The sequence below is a fragment of the Numenius arquata genome, chromosome 6 (genome assembly GCF_964106895.1).
Source record: "Numenius arquata chromosome 6, bNumArq3.hap1.1, whole genome shotgun sequence".
NCBI classification, from domain to species: domain Eukaryota; kingdom Metazoa; phylum Chordata; class Aves; order Charadriiformes; family Scolopacidae; genus Numenius; species Numenius arquata.
In genome coordinates this window covers 39,590,306-39,611,308 of record NC_133581.1, presented here as the reverse complement: position 1 = coordinate 39,611,308, position 21,003 = coordinate 39,590,306, and the positions used below count along the sequence as shown (strand labels likewise).

The window sequence follows — 21,003 nt, the reverse complement described above, 5'->3', positions numbered from 1 at the left end:
TGTGCATTGCTATCATAGCAGGGCTTCTCAGGCCAGCACCTTTTGGCAATCACTCTCTGTGCCTTAAGAGAGAAAAAATCAACCTCTTGAGCAAATTAGCAAGCTAGCCCTCAGAAACATTGCTAGGGAGCTGATCAAACATTTGGATGCACTTTCTGTGAGTTAGCTAGCAAGGCCCAGCCCCTTCTGCTGACGTCTTTCCTCTCTATCACACATCAGACTTTTCCCAGTGGAGCTGGAGAACGGGCTTCAATGAAAACTGCCTGTTTGCAGCTATAGGGAGATTGCAGGCACTACATCACTATTTCCTCTACCTGACCTGGAGCAGGAACTCCATCATCAGGATAGAAAGGTAGCCTTGTTGCCTAGCAAAGGTGGGATGATTTATCTCTGTCTCTAGATTGGTCCCTTTGCTGCACAAGAGAATTGTTTTCAGACTTCCAAGGAGAATGAAGCCAGGCTAGAAATCGGAGTGGATGTGCGAAAGCTGCTCTCCCACGGAGGAGAAGGAGTCACGGGGTTTCTGTGCTTTTTGTTCCTGTGCAGGGCAGGACAATGGTTTTATCTGCCCCAGTTATAGCCCTGGGGGCTACCTTAGGGACTGCAACAAGCATCCTTGCCCTCTGTGGGCTCACCTGCTTCTGCAAATGCAAGCAACCTGGGAAAGGACTCTCAGAAAAGGACCAAGAGGAGGACACAGAAAATACTAAGCCCAGTGTGCTTCAGCCAGTCCAGCAAGTAAGACACAGTCTCTAATTTACTCTGTGATTTTTCTTTAAATGCAGAGGGTGGGAATGCAACTTCTCTGTTAGGCTACTCAGCATGTGATTTCTGCTGCCTATTTATCTGCTTGCTGTGTTCAGGATGTAACAACATGCTAATGGGAGGAGGAGTGAGGGAAAAACAGAGATGGGCTGGGTGGCCCACAGAATTACCAGAGCAGGAGACAGCTGCTACATTGCCGTAGAGAGAGCTGCTAATGGCAAAAACAGGGGAGGAGGACTAGAAATGCTGCTTAGCTGTCAAGCTAGATCACAGGGGAAAACATTTCCTGAGAAGACTGGACTTTACCAGGTGGCACGCAGCATTGTAAAGAGAAGATGACTCCTGCTGGATCTCCTACAGCAGCTATTTCTCTAACTCTGTTCACAGTATCTTATGGTTCCTGCAGGATAGTTCCCTGTCAACCGCTGGTTTCTTGTGAAAACCGTCACTCCTCCTCCCTCTGCCCCTCTAACTGGGATTAATTATGTGTGAAGTTAAAAGAAGGCATTGAAATGATAATAAAATGCAAGTGAGAATCTGGAGTCTGATGACTGGACAATCTCATCACACTGTGAATTGCTTTTCCACTTCCTGGAAGAGCAATGTGGAGCACGGATAATGTCAGGCATCCCTGTGTGGTCTTTCTTGTCAGAATCCAAAACCCCTGCTCAGTGCAAGAGAGAGCAAGGGAAATTATGGGACACTTCAATATGCTTATTAATGGGAAGCTCTCCTTCAAAGGGAAATGTCTGACTGATTTCTTTGGTTGAGTATGGTCTTTAGCATGAGCTATAGCACTGGTCAGTCTCTGAAAGTATCACCTGTTGGCTGTTGCTCTTGATGTTTGTATGTGCCTACGTCCTTTTCACTTTCATCTAGCCATTCAACTAAATGTTATGCCATAGCAGCCAATTCCAAAGGCCGGTGATCCCTTAAATAAGTCTTCATTTGCCTTTTAATTATCTGAGCTTCCTATTGTTTTTTTTATTCTTAAAAAGTGTAGCAGGAGTCCTAATTAAACTTCTCTGTAATGTTTGTAATTACACATTCAGTTTCTCCCTGGCTACCACTCTTAGGCTCTTAGTAAAAAAGAGCACTGGCATCCTCACGCTCCTGTTGCACTTTGTTCTGAGGAGAGATGACCAAATCTACTAATTGTTTTGTGAGATCTGGTGCAGATACACGGAATTGCATTACCAGAGCTTCTGGTTGCCGGGGGATGGGAGGATGGCTCCAGTGACCATGGATGAACATCTGCACTCAGCTTAGGACTTCTCAAGAGATCACTGCGAATTCTGAGTGTTCATCCATAAGCATGGTGAATACCTCCTAGCACCTCTTTGCATCTTCCTAGGATGAATTTCACCTGCTATTCTTTTTAATAGTTTTGTGATGTCCCTTACAGGCTTCTTTCTTGCCTTTTCTAACTCATACAGGGGATTTGCCAACTGCTGTGTAAAAGGATGTACAATAATGCCAAGATTTTCCAACACTACCCCCAGATAACTTTACCATCAGTCTCTTTCTACAAGACCCTTTTTGTTGTTACAATCTTCTAGCTCAGAAACCTCTCAAATCTTTAACTCCATCCTTAGATTGGACTCTTTTTTTTTTATACAGCCTTTGGGGAAACAACTTGGGAAAGTTTTAATCCGTCCTGGAGCTTGTCCTCCGGGATATCATCCTCTTTGCATGACTGAAATAAGCACTAAGTCACCGTGAAGTCAAATTAAGCCTCCAGTACCCAGCAGCTATTAGGTTATGGTCCTCACAATAAGTGTACATTCATCAAATTTTGCCATAACTTAATCCAGTATTTGACCAACAGGGGATCAAATTATTCAACCTGCCCTCAATGTATCACGATAACCTGAGTGATTGTATTCTTGTAGCATTGAAGACTTACTAATTAGAAGCATTATTTCTAAAGTTACTAGTTCTGGGGATTTTTTTTTAAAGAAATCTGGCCAAATTATAGCAGCCGAATGAACATTCTGTCACAGAAAGTGCAAAATGTTCTTAGTTTGCACATTCCGTATGTTTAACAATTCTTTCCAAATTAAAATAGTTTTCTTGCCAAGAAAATACATTCTCCTGTGCTGTCACTGATTCAGAATCAGTCTATAGACCTTGAAGGAATGAATCTCAAGTTGAGTTCTGAGCTCGTGAAGTTATATCACCTGTGTCTATGTTTATGAATCGTACTGTCAGGACTTTTTTCTAACTACATTTGTACCCTGTATGTCCCAGTCAGTGCTTGACACACTTAATTATTGAAGCCTGTCAGGGCCACTGATTCTGATAAACAGAGATGACAAAAGAAGGATGAAGCAAGACTGCGTTTTATTCACTCGGCATGTCTCCCGTGACAGTGATGCTTGTGTTTGCTATAGGCAGAGGCTCCCCGTGGACATGCCCTGCATACCTGAGGAGGAAGAGTTCGAACACAAAGCTACATATACCGAACAGTTAAAAACTGCCATCAATTTGCAAAGTGTCAGAAAAACGGGCAGAATTAAGATTCCTAAACACATCCAGCGACGGCAACAATCTGGCGCATTGTTTGTGGCGCTAGACAGGGACCCAGAAGAGTCAGTAGCTCCTTGCAGCTTCTGATTTCTTTGCTTTCACGCATTTTATGCAGAACTATCCAAACTCTTCTGCTCGTCTCTTCACTTAGGATACTGCTGCTGATTTGCAAAGGGAACTTCCATAGGGCACTGCTGTGTAACTAGATTAGCAGACAGCACTTGGGAACAGAGCTGGCAGCAAAAATAATAAACAGAGGCAGATGCAGTGGGACGAGGGGGTGGGCTAGTCCCACTGTGCTTGCATATGTCTCTCATCTCTAATTCTGCAGAGCAGACAGACGAGAGGAATATTTAGACCCAGTGGAGCTCTTAGTTGCCGTGTGTGCTGATGGATTTCCTGACTAAATGTCTGGCTTTTACAAAGTGGAAGAAAAGGTTGTACGAACAATACCTGACATTTGTATGGTGTTTTTCATCCCGAAGGATCTCAAAGTGTTTTGTGTGCTGGCAGCACACAGCAAGGCAGGCATACTGCTCTGATGTGATGGTCAGTGACTGGTAGGACTTATACAGAGGCTTCAGGAGAGAAAGAAGAGCAGAGACTGACCACCACGGCAGGCACTGTGGACGTGTTAGAAGTAATGCCTTTGCAGAACAAAAGCGACCTGGTTTTTCAAGCTGTTGTCTAGTGAGTCCTAACGTGTTTTGCTTAGTTGGTCTGCTTTTAATTTTAGAAGAATGGGAAATTGCATTTAAGGTTCAAATTTCCTATGGATTTTAGGACTGATGAGGCTCACATCTCTAAAAGAGGGATCTCACTTACAGACCTCCACTCTATAACTTACTTATCTAATATCTAAACTCAGCTGAATGCTAAGTGTGGTCTGCACACAGTGACATCTGTCTTTCTCAACCCACTTCTCTTTTAGAGCCCTTAAAATTAGACAAGACAGAATGCTACGTTACATAGTGGACTTCCTCAACACTGATGCACTGGCTGCTTTAAGAAGACGGAGCCGGTGACCTAATTAGTTCTTTACCACTGCCAAGCGCGTGTAACCATACTGCTAGGATCTCCATAAGCAGAGTATGACTAAGGAGCTGAAGTCCAAGGCTGCTCTCTTTCTTCAGCTCTATTTCTTGAGGAATAGGTATGCTCCCTCAGGACACATGAACGGGGACCACAAAGTCCCAACACAGACAAGTGCTTCAGGGCATCATCTATCTACATTCATTATTAATAGGAAACAATGAGACTGATTAAAAACTTTAATTACAATTACAAACGTTTTCTGGCTCACCCTCAACCTAAACTTAACACAGCATAGGTTGGCAAGCAGAGGGGTTGGAGAGAATCCCACTGCAAATCAACCAAAACGGCAGTTTTACTTCTGCTTTTTGTCTTTTGTGTTTTGGAAACATAAATAAAATCTGTTGCAAGGGTCAGGGTCATTTGCTAGTCAGCTTTTGTTCTTTCCCGTTTATGAATCCAAATATAAATTAACCAGGAATGATTTCAGTTGTGAGCAGACAGGATTCTTTCTTGGAACATAAAGAAAAGAGGACTGTTATATTTCACTAAAAGACTTTTCATTGTTTTGGGAGAACAGTAATGCCTTTGTGACAACCTTTGTTTGGGCTGCCTGAGCATTACACCATCTTTCAGGTTCTTCTTCTCATTCCATGTTCACAATTCAGCAGGGAATTCAAATGTTAAGAACAAACTCAGACAGAATCCAAATTTCAATCCCAGTATAATAAAGGGGAAATATGTGTCTGGTGGTCACATGGTGCTCAGGTCCACAAAGCCAAGAGATAGTCCAAGAGGTCAAGATGAACACTGAATCAACTACTCTTGGTATGCCATTGCAGGGCTTATTTGTTCAACCAGTTCTCCTTATTACAACATGGTCGTACTTGCTCCAAGTGACTATGATCCATGCCTTTGCCTTTCTAATGCTTGCTACATACTCCTGTAAAATGTTCTGAAATCTGTGCATGGCTAAAGCCTCTTGATCTTGGATTTGACTTCAAACATCAGGGTAAAAAATGCCATACCTGGATCATAGCAAAATGAACTTCATGGTTGATTTCTGTGCTAAGAGAAAACATAGACTTATGAAAGAAGCATTGACTGGTACAGGAACAGAGGAATAATCAAACAATAAGAACATATCTTTTCCTTGTTGCAACCAAACGTCTGTAGAGGAGTAAATATGAAAAGACATACACCAAGTAGGAGGGTATCAGCTTTAGCAAGAACAATCTCTGGACATAAAGGCAGTAGTTTCTACAACCCAAGAAACAATGACAGTAAGAATGACCAGAGGCACTGCCTTTTCTCCCTTTGTCTCAGCTCATTTAACATTGAGAGAACTAGAAGAATTAGTCTAATTAATTAATTAAGTCTAATTACTTAAGTCAAAGTAATAAACAAGGTTTTAATTTTCAGTTCAACGTTAAGAAAACTGCAGAGCCAGTCCAGCCTCGAGCACTCCTCAAGTTTCCCAACATTTATGGCCCCAAACCAGTAGTAACTTCACCTGAAATTGTTAACTACACGCAGTACTCCCTGAAGACAACAGAAGAACCAGCTACGGGAAAGCATACTGGTTTGGATGAGAACAGGATGAAGATACAAGTCAACGAAGAGCTGTTTGTTCTCCCTCAAAACGGTAGGAGCATTTGGTCTTCAGATTAACAATTTCTTTTCTGGGTGTAGATCTGTAACACTTCCGAGCATAACGTGATTGTGGTTAGAGAAATAAATGTGAAAATGAAGACATGGGGCACTTTTCGCCCTCTTATCATGAGAATTGTGAGTGAGTTCTGTCTTCAATGCATGTGTTTAATAGAAAGTAGTCACGGAGCTCATCAGGACATTCAGATAACAAAGCTGTAGCTGTGTCTGGTTGTAAATTTTTTTTACCAAAACACCTTTTGTGTTGAAGAATCTGGCTCACTGGAAGCAGACATTTTGTAGAAAAACATGTATTTAGTGTAGTTTTACTGACAACAGTTGCCAGAGTATGGGTGAAATATCTGGCCAAAACTAGGCAGAGTATCTCCTCCAGGACAAATGCCTGCTGTCTAGCAACTGTCCTTGTCAGGGTCATAGGCAGAAGGGGTTCAAGATTCTACTTTATTTTCTCTGCTGCTTTTTTTCCACCAATTTGGTGAGATGGTGTCGGCTTGTTGTGATGTGCAGTGAATCCAAAGGCTGACACCTCAGACGTTTTTGCCAAAAAGAATTCTTGTTTTCCAGCCAGCCCAAAGGGTAACATGCCAAAGCCTGGAACATAAGATTCCTGGAGCCTGAGAGAAAATGCAACGTTAATTATATACATCTGGCAGCATGTCTGGGTTGCTTCCATACTGATTTTTACCTTCACAGCTGTCTTTTAACAGGATAATTGACTCTTATGGTTACCACATTAATAAAACCTTCCTGAAGATTTGCCAGAGACACAATGCCATCTGTCAGGATTTTTTTAAGAGACCTCTTTTCATTTTTTAAAAATTGCTTGAGATTATATTTTTATTCTTCTGAGAGGACGATCGCTACATTCACCCCTCCACCCTGAGATTTGTGAGTATGGAAAAGAAAGTACCATGGGAAGCAGCTGCAGTGAAGGAAGAGACTGTCTGAGCCACATCCTTAGGTGCCAGGGAGAAGATTATAGGGTGGAGAGGCTGGAGGATGACGGCTGCATGTAGGCTAAAGCTTTTATATAAGTGTGTTGGGGTAAGAGCCTCTCTGCACTGCTAATGGCACAAGCCAGTTTGCTTCCTGCTGTGCCTGATTTCATAGCTCAAGTGTTCCTGAAATAAAGCAAGAATTGCTGCATTCTCCTTTCGGTGCCTCATTGAACTGGTCTGGGCTGTGGCTGAGATTTTTAGGAGGAAATGTGCTGGTCCCACTATTGTTTTCTGCGTGAATCAGAACTGATCATGCAGATAACAGCTTTTCACGACAGAAAGCTGTGGCTTCCCCTTTAGTCTTGCAGCTTGCTTTATTTCAATATGAAATATACACTCAGCTTCAAAATCACATGTGGAGAAACTGCCTCACAGCTTCCCAAGCTGTTTATCTTCAAACTGGTCAAGCGCTATGGAAATAGTTGCCTTCTGCATGGCAAGGACTGTATTGTTAAAATTAAAAAATGTTTAGAAAGGTCTGAACTAATGCAGAGTTGCATGGCAGTTCAAAAGCAGACTCGACTTCTTATTCCAAAGAACACAAGATCTAATTCACCAGTGTGAGTTAAAAACAATTTAAACAATATAACAATTAATGTGTGTAATTTAGACACCTTGGCCTAGGCACAAGGTGAAAGAGCAAACGTGTGAACCATCTTAGCGCACAAGGTGGTAGAGAGCAGAAGGCTTGTCCAAATGCTGTAGAAAGAGCTGAAAGTGAGAGAACACAGAGCAAAAAGGAGATATGGTGATGGAGGAAGAAGGAACATAAACGACATTCCTACATAGAAGGTGCAGGAATAGTAAGACATTAGAAAATTCAAGTCAAGACAGGGTGGGTTTATTCTCCTTGGAAGGTGAAGACCTCCTTGCTAAAGGGTCTATTTCAGTTCCAGGTGTAGTCAAGGACGTGTGTGTCACAGAGCACCTGAACCCCGAGAGGGCAGCCAGCTGTAACCAAGCCCCTGAACTGCGCTACTCCCTTGCGTATGATCAACAAAAAGCCGAGCTGCGCGTGGCCCTGCTGGAAGGTAAGAGACGGAGATCTTCCACTGGTGATTCTCCAGCTGGATGGTACAAGACACCCGTTGATTTCATAGAGAGTTGCCCTCCTACCTTAAAATCGCCATGTGTCCCCAGGACCACTGGATGTTTCACTGGTCCTGGCAATGTCACTGTTGAAGTGAGCGTTCAGGGCACGGCTTGGGAGCAATTGTTTGCACAGCTCAAAAGCAGAAGTCAGGAACCAGGATGGGCTCCTTCAGTTGCAGACATGGTACAAAGCAACCTCTTCTTTTTATTTTTTGCTTTTGGGGCAGAGGGTTGCTATCTCCTTCCTCTCGATAACTTTAATTCTTCAACTGGATCCATGCCCTACTGCCTCCTTGTCAAGTCAAAGACTGAGCTGGAGATACTAGATTTACCTTGTAGGCCAGTGAGGAAAGTGCCTCTGGTTGTGCCTGGCCAGGTGGTCAGGGTCCCCATCACTCTCTGAAGTGGGAACTGACAACTGGGACAGCTTCTCCGCTCAGGGCTGGAACATCATCAGTTCCTCTGGGAAAGTAAAATAAGCTGACTGAATAATTCATGCACAGTGCGGATCTCTGTGGAAACCTAATCAAATCACACCCCTCTGAAGTGAGAATTGAAAGGGTGCTCAACGGCAGCCCCTGCTGCGGGTCATCTGCCAGCAGCAAGCCCACAGCTTCCCTCCAGGGTGGACACCCACGCCTGGAGACTGCCACCTTGGCTGTCCTGCTCCTCCCTGGGTGCCCCACTGCCACCCAGGCAGGATCCAGTTCTGTCCCACCCCGAGAAACCTCTGAAACCTGTTCACAGATCCCTGTGAGCCATGGGACCTGGAAGCTTGGGAGCAACTGTCCTCAGACTGGCTGCAGCAAGGCTTCAGTTTTGCCCACAAAGGCATGCTGTTTTGTGACCCCTCCGAGAAAGGCGTGTTCCTCTTGCTGCAGAGAAGGCGGCACAATTCTGTTGATGCAACTGAAGAGGAGTGTGAAATGCCATTCTCACTCTAGGCTATATAAAAGGGATATAAAATTAGGGATGACTGTCTCTTGACAGAGGTCGTTTTGGCTGTGGGACGGCTCTGACGGAGTCATTTACCAGAGGCTGGATAAGCAGAATAACCCTTAGACACATCCCACACTGGTCTGCAGGGGTGGATGTGTGCCAAGAGGGAGGTCTCTCCCATCTCTGATGTCTGTGACTGCCCATCCCTGTGCCATGCTGTGTCTCATCTCATTGCTGCTCAGCACCTTTCAACAGAGCGTGTCTCCTTGAACTTGGCTGTTGCTCTCCCAAACATTAACAGAATCCTTCTGAAGGGGCAGAGGGACAAGGACATTGTGTAGCATGAGGAGAACATCACAACATGGCCTCATGGCTTAGTCTGCCCCGTGCAAGCAGGAATAGGGGTCAATGTCTATGCAGCTATTCTATGTTATGGGTCCCATGAGATAAGAAATTTAGCCACAGATATTTCAGGATTGTCTTTTGTGAGAGGTCCTTACAATCAATCTTCCTTTTCCAGCTATGCATGGCAAAATGAGTGGGGACCAAGACACTAGCTGCCATTGCTACATACTGGGCACACTGGTGAGCAAGTCTGGTATTGCTGAGGCACAGACAGAGCTGAAGAAGAAGGTGCTTCACACACTCTGGGAGGAGGTCCTGCGATTCCCATTAACGGAGGAGGAGATGCCAGAGGGGACACTGACTCTCACCCTGAGAAACTGCGACAAGTTCTCCAGACACAGCATTGTGGGAGAACTCAAACTGAGCCTTGCTAACATGGAGGAGTCCTTTGGGATGGCCCAGTGGGAAAGGCTAAAGACCCCAGAGAAGGTATGGACTCGGTCTGCGTTGGTAGTCCAGAAACTCTAATGATTAATTGTTCAGTCAAGAGAAGCCATCTTCAAAGATGGCTGCATGTCAGTGCGTGGCTTTATTTGTCTGGAACCAGATTTAGAGGGATGATGTGTGACTGCAGAAGTCACTCAGCGCTGCTCTGTGTTGGCCAGTAGCTAACCATCTCAGAGGGCAATCAAAGGCCCATCAACCCAGCCCTTCCATCCACAGCTCCGGGCAGTTAAGATGTGTGAAAACTCCCTCTTCCTCCCTCAATTACATGACAATCTGACACTGATATCTGTAATTCAAAGCCTATGCCTAGAAAAAGTTACCTTACGTGAGTTTCTGTGAATTAGCGATGCAGGACCGTGGTGGCAAGAGCTGAAATACCAGGGAGTGCCTACAGAGCAGGCAGGAGGGCCTCCACAGAGCTGGGTGTGGGTAGGGCATATGGTGGCACCCCAGGGAGCCTTAAGCTAGGATTGAAATACATTGTTGGGAATTAAATGTTTGACTCAAAACCACTTATCCTTACTGGGATCAATCCAGCAGTGCTATTCATTCTGGCACATGTCGAAATATCACTCATCGCATTGTGTCGGTTTTCTTTAATATCAAAACCTCCCTTTCCTTCCTTATCCACATTTTCCCAGCTGCAGAGACAGGGAAAATGGAGCGAAGGTATTCCAACAGTACATGAAGTAGGTACAGGGGATGCTTCAGGTGCACTAACTTCTTGCACGTTTCCTCAGGAGCCTTTTCCCTGCCATGAACTAGATTATCCTTCCAGGAGCAGCAACACGTTTAACAACAGGGCACTGCTATTGTTGCTACTAGTACACCGCTACGAACAGGTACTTACTGTACTCTGGTATGGTACAGGGCGAGCAGTGCAAAACAACACCAGTATGGTCACTAAACATGCTGAAATAAAGTATTGCCTGTCACCATCAGGGGTGAGGGCTCCCCATGGCATTGGCCACAGACACAGAGTTAGCATTTCTGATTTCCAATAACACTAATTTATCTTATCGCCACTTGAATGCTAATAGGGCTGGCTAATCTAAAAAAAAAACTCTGGCAGAGAGAGAAGCAGCAGAAACAAATGGGTGGTCTGAACCAGTTTAATAAACTTCAAGCAGAAGGCTAAACATTTGCCGAATAGCTATAAATTGAGATGAGTTCCCAGTCTGCTGCTGTAAAAAGAGATGTCCAAAAGAAATTATTCCAATATAATGAGTTAATGATTCCTAAACTGAGGTAGATGGAGCCCCCCCCATCTCCCTAAGCCACTGTAGTATCTGCTTTGTAAGAAATGCCCAAGGACCAGCCTGTTCACAGCAATGGTCAGTTGTCACTCAAGTACATCTGATGGAGTCCTGACATACTGGCTCCTCTGCCTTGGTCCAGCAGGTCCCAACTATGCACAGAAACTGGGCAGCATTCATCTCTTCTCCAGGCTGACAGCACAAGGTTAACACTAACAGTACTGCTGAACAGTGCCCCAGTTTGAGCTGAGGATGTGCAGTGAAAGCTGAATTTGCGTCATCTGGGACCTGAGAGAGCCAACCATTGCACAGATAGCTTATATACGGATCCTGAATCATTCATCGAGCAGCAGAGCAGGAGGGAGTGAGGAAGAGCTGATCAAAAAAAAAGAGGAGCTATTTTTGACAGCATCCATCCAGGAACAAAGTTACTGGGCTTTGTTTAAAGTCTGACATTTCCTTGAAAAGCCACGAGCTGCAGAAATTTCATTCCTACCTTCCTGGTAATTCTCCCACACACAAGCGAGGGAACTCAGAGGGGAGCTCACAGCTAACCAGGTAATGTAATTAGTATTCAGGAATTCATGGACTCCTGTGAGCAATGCAAAGCGTAGATATTGCAGGCTGATATCCTTATCTTGTCTTCCTTCCCTCCCAGCGCTTTGCTAATGACAGTGATGATAGTGACTTCTCATAGCACCTTCCCTTTTATGATTTCATGGTGCCCTGCACGTGTCATTCACTGATGACCCCCCGATGCTTTTTATCATTATTGCACAGAAAGGAAGACTGAAACTCCGGTGGTTGTGTGAATTTGCAAGATTGCAGCAAAAAGTGCAGGTTATGGATTTAATAGGGGAAAAAAAAACAACAAGAAAACCCAGAAGGAAGGGGAAGGAAAAGTACCTCTGGCTTGGTCTCTTCAAGCAAAACTCCAGCAGAGACCAACTATTGTAGGTTTTGGTTTCATGTGGATACAGGCAGGTCAAAAACTTGACTGGAGTATTAGGAGCTAGAAAGCCGTAAGCCCAAGGTATGACATGTGTGTACAGTGTGCGTGTTTGTGTGTGCGTGCCTGTGTGCACGTTTACGGAGCCCTGCCACCCCCTGCCCCCCCAATCGCCACTGTATCTACCTGTGCCTGGAGCTACAGGAAGCAAATTCTAGCCAAGAGCTATCGAGTGGGACCCAGTGAGATGCAGAGGGATAAATAAACAACAGCAGCTTATGACTTCTCTAAACAGCGGTTTTGTATTGAGGCAGCATTTGTATTTGTCCCTCCGTGTCCAAACATCTATTCTTTTGTAGTAGACATACAGCCATTTGAATCTACCCTTGTTTGCTTTTACGTGTGGGGTTTTTTTTTAAGATCCGCTTAGATTTAGGACAGGATTTATGTAAGTGAAACGTGTACGAGCCCTTCGTTGATACCCGAGTGCGTGAAAAAAAAGATTTCCTTGGGCTGATTTGGGATTGAATTTCAGGCTTCCTTGCTAATGGCCTCCCACCTGATTTGTGCAGGACAAATAAGTCATTCAGACCAGACAGCGATGACAGCGGTGTTTTCTGGAGAGTCAATCAGTTCATGCGGAGCATACAGGGGCCTGTCCTTGCCTGTTGCGAATAACCGGGTGAAAACTTAATTTGAAATATTTATGGCTCACTTAGAAGCGAGAGAGCAGAGCACAGAAATGGCCTGGAGAAGGGCTGTGTGTCCTAAAGCCTGTAAATCATGCTAAGGAGTCCAAAGGGAGTCTATTGAATTGACATTGGCTTTCTGGGACTCTTCTGGGTCATTAACCTCACACTAAACCAGATTTCTGTCACAAACTCCTGCTCGCTGAGAGAATCACTCCTCCCCTTTGGCCCCTCTCCGCAGGCTGGCAGCTCCGCACACATCGGCGTGGGATTTCTCTGTTCCCTGCCAGCTCCTGAGGAGGAAACAGGGCTGAGGTCCCAGGGGAGAGAGATGGGTGGTGGGGTTATGTCCCTCCGCTTCCCCCTCTGGGGGGAATTGTCCAGGGCAAGCACCAAGGAAGGGGAAAAAGGCCAGGAGGCTATGAGGCCAATCACTAATGGGAAGAAAGGAATAAGAAAGGAAAAGAAAAGAAAAAAAAATAAAAGCGTGGCCCCCTGAAGTGAACACCTGATGGTTCAGAGCAGGGTTTTCCCCAGGGGAAATCCCATGGGGGCAGCAGGGAGAGCCGCTCGCAGGCCCAAGGGAAGACAGACAGGGAAGGAAGAGGAAAGTACTGTGCCCAGCTCATGGAGGATTTCGGGTTGGCTGGGATTTTGCCGTACCAAGGGTGTCAGAGAAAGTTCAACTCCAGCTCCAGGGCCTAGCTGTGTGACACAGACCCGGGTATCACCTACTAGCAACCTGGTCTGGTGGGAGGTGTCCCTGCCCATGGCAGGGGGTTGGAACCCAATGATCTTCAAGGTCCCTTCCAACTCTAACCATTCTATGATTCTTTCCCAGGGAGCCCTACACTCCTGCTAGGCAGTGTGGAGCGGGGCCCACATCTGGTCACAGCCTCCTCCCTAAAAGAGCAGCTGAAACGAAGAGTGAATTATGGAAAGCAGTAATGGAAGTAGGGGACATAAATAAAGGGCAGCTAGATAAGGAGTATCTGACTACTTGCATGTAGTTCAGCCCCAAGTCCTCTTCTGCTGACTAAATATCCCAGTAAAAGTAGATGTTAGGAAGCAATTACTTTCTCTTTTCCAGCAACAAAAGAAAGCAGAAATTCACGTGATGGGGCCGTGTGAGTGGAGGAGCCCTCTCAGGCATCTTTGCCAGGTTTACTCTCATGCAGCGTAACTGTAAAGATCTCTCATACAAAGACAGGGTGACAACTTGGTCGGTCCACAACCTTCCACCCATCACCTTGTATTATTTAGTTTTCCTAATGTTACAGCCAAGATTGTATAAAAAATTAACCCTTCCTGTGTCTCCATTTCCAGGAGCCGTCTACAGGCCACGGGGAGGTTCTGCTCTCTATCAGCTACCTGCCAGCAGCTAACCGCCTGCTGGTGGTGATTATTAAGGCTAAAAATCTCCACTCCAAGCAGCTGAAAGATCTACTTGGCAACGGTGAGTAGAACAGCAAGAAAGCAGAGACTGTTGTTTCTGCTATTATGTAAATCTAGAAAGAAAGTGGGAAGGGTGGTGCTTGGCAGAAAAACATAAATGTTTGGCTTAGAAAGCCAAAGTCATATGAATAATTTCTAAAAGGTGAAAACCAAACCTGCCAAGATCAATCTTTCTTATGTTCTCTCTCCCAGTCTGATGTCACCAGTTAAAATTCTCTTGCATTCATGTTGTTGCGTGCTCATTAACATGGTGTCTCTCTCCACTTCCTGTACAGATGTTTCTGTCAAGGTGACACTGAGGCATCAGTCCTTGAAGTTGAAGAAGAAGCAGACCAAACGTGCAAAACACAAGATCAACCCTGTGTGGAACGAGATGATCATGTTTGAGGTGCCTCATGAGCTCCTGCGTGCCTCCAGCGTGGAGCTGGAAATGCTGAGCCAGGATGGTGCTGGGCAGAGCCACGTGCTCGGCAAGTGCAGCCTGGGCTTGCACGTCACGGGCACGGAGAAGAACCACTGGGAAGAAATGCTGAGGAACCCCAGGAGACAGATAGCCATGTGGCACCAGCTCCACATGTAGGCTTATCATGATTACTACCAACCAGATTTCCAGCAGGTCTCCGAGCCTGGGGGAATAAGCTGCATTTCACCTCCTACCTTCCCCTCCTCAAATTTGCTTGGCACAGCATTCTTCTTACACCACCTTCTCTGATTTTCCTGCCTCATCCTAACCCAGGAAACTGTCTGGAAAATGTATTTAAAGGACAATCTCTCACCTAATCGAGTGGTTCTTTCAACCAAGGGATTTGGCTGCCTGGATGATTTGAATTTTCATTTTATTAGCCTGCCCACTGTCATTTCTGTGAGGTCCCTGTTTCTGTAGACAAGCAGAGGGGACCAAAAGTATCACGGCAATGTACGCCACTCCTTGGCATCTGGCACTGTCACCCAAGCCCCTTGATGACTGCTGGCTCCATAGTCACAAACACATGGCGGTTTTCATTATACTTTACAAGCCTGTGAGAAACGAAGATCACAAAACTAACTTTCACTGCAGACCCAAAGTATCAGGATGAAAGAGAGAGTGATGCCATTGTGCAGTAGGTGGATACCTAGAAAAAGATACAGAACTAAGGGAGAGAACAGAGGGAGAAGAGAGAGTGAAACGGTCAACACTACCATCCTGCATAGCCTTCGAAGCAAATACCGCCACACAAGAAGTCAAATACCTTCCTTCCTTCACTTCTGTTTCCTGGAGTGTTTGGTTCCTTGTATTTAGGATTTAAGAAAACTGCTGAAAACATGAACGTTTCAGGATCCTTTAGCAGAATACCTGTATCTTCTGTCTTTCTACAGTGTCACCCAGGAAGGCCCTAAACATGAAGGAAAAGTTATCGTTGATGTTACCTCCAAAACTTTGGACCGGATCTTTCTGCTTACTGCCATCTTTTCTGTTCGGGTTTTTTCTGAGCTAGAAAGTTTCAAATACTCTAATTATATTCCAGGCAACACCTAAGACTAGACAAAAGAAGTGGGATCATTTCATACCTTAGAAGTTGATGGATGGTTCTGGTTTGACAGTTAACTGTTGCACTCAAATCCTCATACCAGCATTACTCGAAGACAACCCTTAAGAACTGCCATGTATTTCATCACTTCCAGACAGAAGGAATTCACCGACCAGACAGACTCTCCGGGGCTTGTTTTTTTGTGTGCACTTTCAAGATTTGTTGTGGCTTAAATGTTCCTGTTTACTGTCCTTTTTTTTGTGTGTGTCTAGATGGACTGAAAGTCTGGCGTTGGCAGTGATGATGTTGTTACCCCATAAGCACACTGCTTGTCCTACCACTTTATTTAGAGTCGTAGACACAGCTCTAAGGGACTTGCATGGGGACAAGGCATCCAAAAATCTAAAAACAGAACCATATAGTTTGTAGCACTGAAAAACTCAGAGAACTTCATTTTTGCAGGGTCAGCTTGATCCTCTGTTTAATTCAAAATATTAAGCTAGGCTGTATCTAGTATCCATCCCATTTTGATGACTTAGTCAAACAACTCTAGCATACTGTCAAGTGAAGGCTGCCATCCTGTTGGCAAAGGGAAACCACCAGAACCAGTATGTGAAAATTGGCTGAAGCACCAGGCACAGAGGGCTATGAACAGGGGAGTGAGGTTCAGCTGGAAGCCAGTCACTATCAGGGGCTGCAGCTGGTAGTGGGATTGACACTGTTCAACATCTTCATAAAAGACCTGGAGAATGGGGCAGACTGTACCCTCAGCAGGTTTGCAGGTGATACAAAGCTGGGAGTAGCGGTTGATATACCAGGAGGTTGTTCAGAGGGATGTGGAAAGGCTGGAGAAACAGGCTGACAGGAATCTCCTGAAGTGGAAAAATTCCTGCACCTGGGGAAGGACAACCCCATGCACCATTGCAGGACTCGGGGCTGACCATCTGGAAAGCAGCTTTCCAGAAAAGGACCTGGATATCCTAGTGGACACCAAGTTGGACATGAGACAGCAATGTGCTCTTGCAGCAAAGAAGGCCAGTAGTGTCTTGGGCTGCATTAGGAAAAGCATTGCCAGCAGGTCAAGGAGGGGCGACGCTCCCCCTCTACTCAGCACCAGTGGGGGTACGTCTAGAGTGCTGTGTCTAGTCTGGGGTCCCCAGTGTAAGGTATGGATTTACTGGAGAGAGTGCAGCAAGTGGCCATGAAGATGATTAAGGGACTGGAGCACCTTCTGTAGGAGAAGAGGCTGAGAGATCTGGGACAGTTCAGCCTGGTCAAGAGGAGGGTCGAGGGGGGAACTTACCAATATGTATAAATACCTGCGAGGAGAAAAGAAGATGGAGCCAGGCTCTTGTCAGTGGTGTCCAGTGACAGGACAAGAGGCAAGGGCACAAATCAAACAAGTTGCCAAGAGAGGTTGTTCAGAGTCTCCATCCTTGGAGCCACCCAAAATTTGATGGGACACAGCGCTGAACAATCTGCTGTAGTTTACTCTGCTTTGACCTGGGGTGGGTTTGGACAAGATGATCTCCAGAGACGTCCTTTCCGTCCTCAGTGATGCTGCAATTCTGTGAGGAGCCGATAAGATCGATGCATACTGAAAAATCTTTATGCTGCTATTCCCTTTCTAGATGGTGTAGCCAGGAGTTATAGGATCATTTTGAAGGCAGTGATAAAAACAGCTTTGAGCAACCAACCCACCAACCAGAAAAGCAAAGTGTGCCAATGAATCTTATATCCAATGTTCTAATCTCTGGTATTGCTCCACTGACTAGAGGGGATTTAAACAAAAAGAAAATTGACTTCTTGTTTTGCTCTATGGGTTTTTGTTTATTAACAAAAAGCTGCAGGATACTGTGAATAACAGACATGGGATTTTAGTTGATAGTGAATTCTTAATAGTTGCTGTGTTCATGATTTGCCTGTAGATATGCCTATAGATTTGGAATCGTGATTTCCATTTAAGTGCAAAATTCATCGTGATGTCGGCCTGTTCTACATACAGGCTCCTGGCAGCGCTGTGATTCTTCCTTCTTTTTAGGATAGTGATAAGAAGGATAACTTCATGGCATGATGCTATTTGTCTGGCAGTGGAAACCCTGAAGGGCCAAATATTTGCCTTGCTGCCAAGAGATTTCTCTAGTTCTGCCTCTTGATTATTTTAATGAGCCTTTTATAACATCTTGGTGACTGATTGTAAACAGCATTATCTGCCTCTGCCCCTGGTGATTTTGGCACACCCTGTAATTAGATGGCAATCCTATAGCATCTAAAGGAATAGCCCCTTGCAATCTGATAATGCTGTGACAAAATAATGTCCTCTTTTACAGCAGAAAAATACATGTAGACACTCAACCACAAATCTGTCTTTTGAGCAGAGTGGTGCCATCAGTGTTAAAGCAGGGTGTTGTCTCTTCCTTTGCCTCAATGGGATTTAAATGGAGAAGAGGGGAAGAGCGAAAATGCATGCGTCTTTCCCGGCGGGATCATTTTTGTTGTCTGGCGTTTTTAGCCTGGGAAGAATGTTCCTGGCATTCAGCGCAGCAGCCTGAACAAAGGCTGCCAGGTGTTTATTTAACGAGGCAGCCCTTTGCTGTGCAGGGGCTGAAAGCAAGCGTAGTTAAGGGTGCCGGCTGGCCTGAGCGGGAGGAATGCTGCGTACGTGTGGTACAGGAGGTACAGGGGTGCTCAGCCCGGGCCCTTTTGAACTCTGCTTAATAGGAGCTGTTTGTCATCGCATTCCAGCGCCTGCCCAAGGCCCTGCCCTTATCCCTCTGGACCTCCTGCCTCGCCTGTTTGGCAATGCTTGTCTGCCCCTGAGCCCCACTAGCCCAAGGGCCGGAGGTGCTACGCTAGCCCAAGCAGGCAAACAGCGGGGAGGTGGTGGGGTAGATAGAAATGTCACGAATATAAAGGCAAAGCGTTTGGAAATGCTCGGTGCCATCATACAAAGCAGCTTCAGCAGCACGAGCTGTAAAAGCATCACTTAAGAGCAATATGGCCAGAGAACAGAGCCAGACAGCCTTTCAGCTGTAAATACAGGAGCATCAGCGAGCACCACAAACATGTCTTAAATTAAAGGGTGCTGCTTATAAACTGCATCGTAAGAGAAGAAGCAATAAACCGATTATGGCAATTAATGTTCTTAAGCCACATGTGTGATCAAAAATAGCTATTAGATTCCCCAATGGCTATTCAGTGGTTGCACTGGTTATTTTTCTTACTATAACCGATTAACATGAAGGAAGCAAAGAGACTGTAGGGGGGAAGGGAAAAGAAAAAGAAGAGGGGGGAGCAGTCTACCTGGTCAGAACGAACAATTGTTTTTACAAAGGGCTAGAGAGTTGTGAGTTTAAGGACAGGGATTCACAGTCCTTTCTGTCCAGTGACAGAAACCAAACAACTACTGTAAAACAGAATGAGAAAGGCAGGTCCTGTATCATATCCAGCATCGCCTGGGAGGGGTGGTCTCCTGCTGCGGCCTCTGATCAGAGCAGGGGACTGAGAGGCCAGAGGAAATAACTTGTGACTACATCAAGGAGTCTGTATTATTAAAATATAGATGGTAGCCATATGTTGTTTTGCCTCGACCTGACCTCAGAGATGGATCTTCCCAGAGAAATGATCTAATCTGATTTTAGGCAATTTGTGATACAGTAGTAGAGATTAAAAAGCACAAATCGTCAATACTCACTAAAGCATCTCTGGGATCTGGTTGGGGGAGTGGTTGCAGCTGCTCTCCTGGAAGGGTGACGCTTTTTCTGTGCACAGTTTTCCCCTCACTTCTTGTCCCAAATATCCTTGCGTGGTGATAGGAACCATGTTTTCTTTGCAAAGAAGTAATACATCAGAAATTAATGGAAAATTCCCTTCAACAGGGCTGGGAAAATTTTTAGGCTCAACTATTCTCCCAGGCATTACTGTGCTCTCAACACCTTGAACCAAAGGAATTTTGCTAGCATCTACCAGCAGTATTATCTGGCAGCAGTGTCCAAAGACACCCTTTTTTTTTCTTTCCAGACTGGAGGAGGTTGTAATTTGGGCTCTAGAAATACAGCTCAAGGTTTGCCCAAGATTTCCTGATGTCTAAGATGAGTTGACCACGATGATGTTTAGTAAGAGCCGGGAGCTAAGGTTGCTTGGACCACGCTTCTTGCACTCTTTTGAAGGTCAGTTTGAAGTTTGAGTGAATTGAAAGGCAGGGCTTTGGCCGCATTTTTTTACGTGTTTCAGAATTTCACTAAGTCTCAAAATGTATTTGGTTCATTCACTGACAAATAAGCATGAGGAGTAAATACTAATATTTGACACTTTGTATTGTTTCTTCTGTTGGTAATAATCAAATTGCGCGAGAATAGTAGCAAAGAGAAATAGTGCTTTGGGGCCTTCCAGCATGAGAAGGCTTTTCTGCTTACTTGGTCCTTTAGTGTCCCAGTGTGTTTATTGTACAGAGGCAGATATTGTTTGTAAAGACTCTGTATTGTTTGCACAGTCCAAAGCACAAAAAGCAGAGCATGAGGCTCGGCCATTGTGTCTAATGTTACAGCACAACGTGTAAATCACCGCAAGTAAATAATTCCAACCTGTATCAACAGCGTGTCTGCATTGTTTGCTCTAGGGTAAGTCCCCTCTGCTTGCAGCTCATGTCATGGGGTATGAAGCACTGGGGTGAGTCAACAGAAGGTCCTCTGAAGGGTGTCATCAAGGGATGGAGGTATGATGAGAGGGGGAGCAGTCAGCAATGGAGTCCTATCCTGGCCAAGCGTAGGAGATCTCATGGCTTTTTCAGCAAGGTGGCAGCTAAACAAAGCTGTAAAGGCTCTCCTGCAGCTGCGAGGAGGGAGGTTAGGGCCATGGAGGTTCACGAGAGCCACGAAGATGTTTGTGAGGGCCATGAAGGTGCTCTGAGGGCTGGAGCACCTCTGCTATGAGAACAGGCTGAGAGAGTTGGGGGTGTGCAGCCTGGAGAAGAGAAGGCTCCGGGGAGACCTTAGGGCCCCTTCCAGTCCCTAAAGGGGCTCCAGGAGAGATGGGGAGGGACTCTTGATCAGGGAGGGGAGCCATAGGATGAGGGGTAACAGTTTTAAACTGAAAGAGGGGAGATTTAGATGAGATCTCAGGAAGCAATTCTTTGCTGTGAGGGTGGTGAGACCCTGGCCCAGGTTGCCCAGAGAAGCTGTGGCTGCCCCATCCCTGGAGGTGTTCAAGGCCAGGTTGGATGGGACTTTGAGCAACCTGGTCTGGTGGGAGGTGTCCCTGCCCAGGGCA

General features: G+C 45.5%; 1 protein-coding gene across 2 annotated transcripts; it reads left to right on the top strand.

Moving 5' to 3' along the window:
• The first annotated feature begins 555 nt into the window (after positions 1 to 555).
• Positions 556 to 14,807, top strand: SYT13 (synaptotagmin 13). 2 transcript variants are annotated; one of them, XM_074149738.1, is made up of 6 exons: positions 556 to 738; positions 5,749 to 5,971; positions 7,892 to 8,026; positions 9,547 to 9,860; positions 14,099 to 14,228; positions 14,503 to 14,807. In XM_074149738.1, the coding sequence occupies exons 1-6, from the start codon at positions 556 to 558 to the stop codon at positions 14,805 to 14,807; spliced, it is 1,290 nt and encodes a 429-aa protein (XP_074005839.1). The 2 variants fall into 2 exon arrangements, with proteins under 2 accessions (XP_074005839.1, XP_074005838.1); XM_074149737.1 differs by having other exon boundaries at positions 7,886 to 8,026.
• The last annotated feature ends 6,196 nt before the right edge of the window (positions 14,808 to 21,003 follow it).

What these genes read in the sequence shown, in the direction of transcription:
- SYT13 (XM_074149737.1), top strand. Translation starts at nt 556, where the DNA reads ATGGTTTTATCTGCCCCAGTTATAGCCCTGGGGGCTACCTTAGGGACT. An exon ending in TGCTTCAGCCAGTCCAGCAA is followed by an intron (nt 739 to 5,748) that starts GTAAGACACAGT and finishes TTTAATTTTCAG; the next exon opens with TTCAACGTTAAGAAAACTGC. An exon ending in GAAAGATCTACTTGGCAACG is followed by an intron (nt 14,229 to 14,502) that starts GTGAGTAGAACA and finishes CTTCCTGTACAG; the next exon opens with ATGTTTCTGTCAAGGTGACA.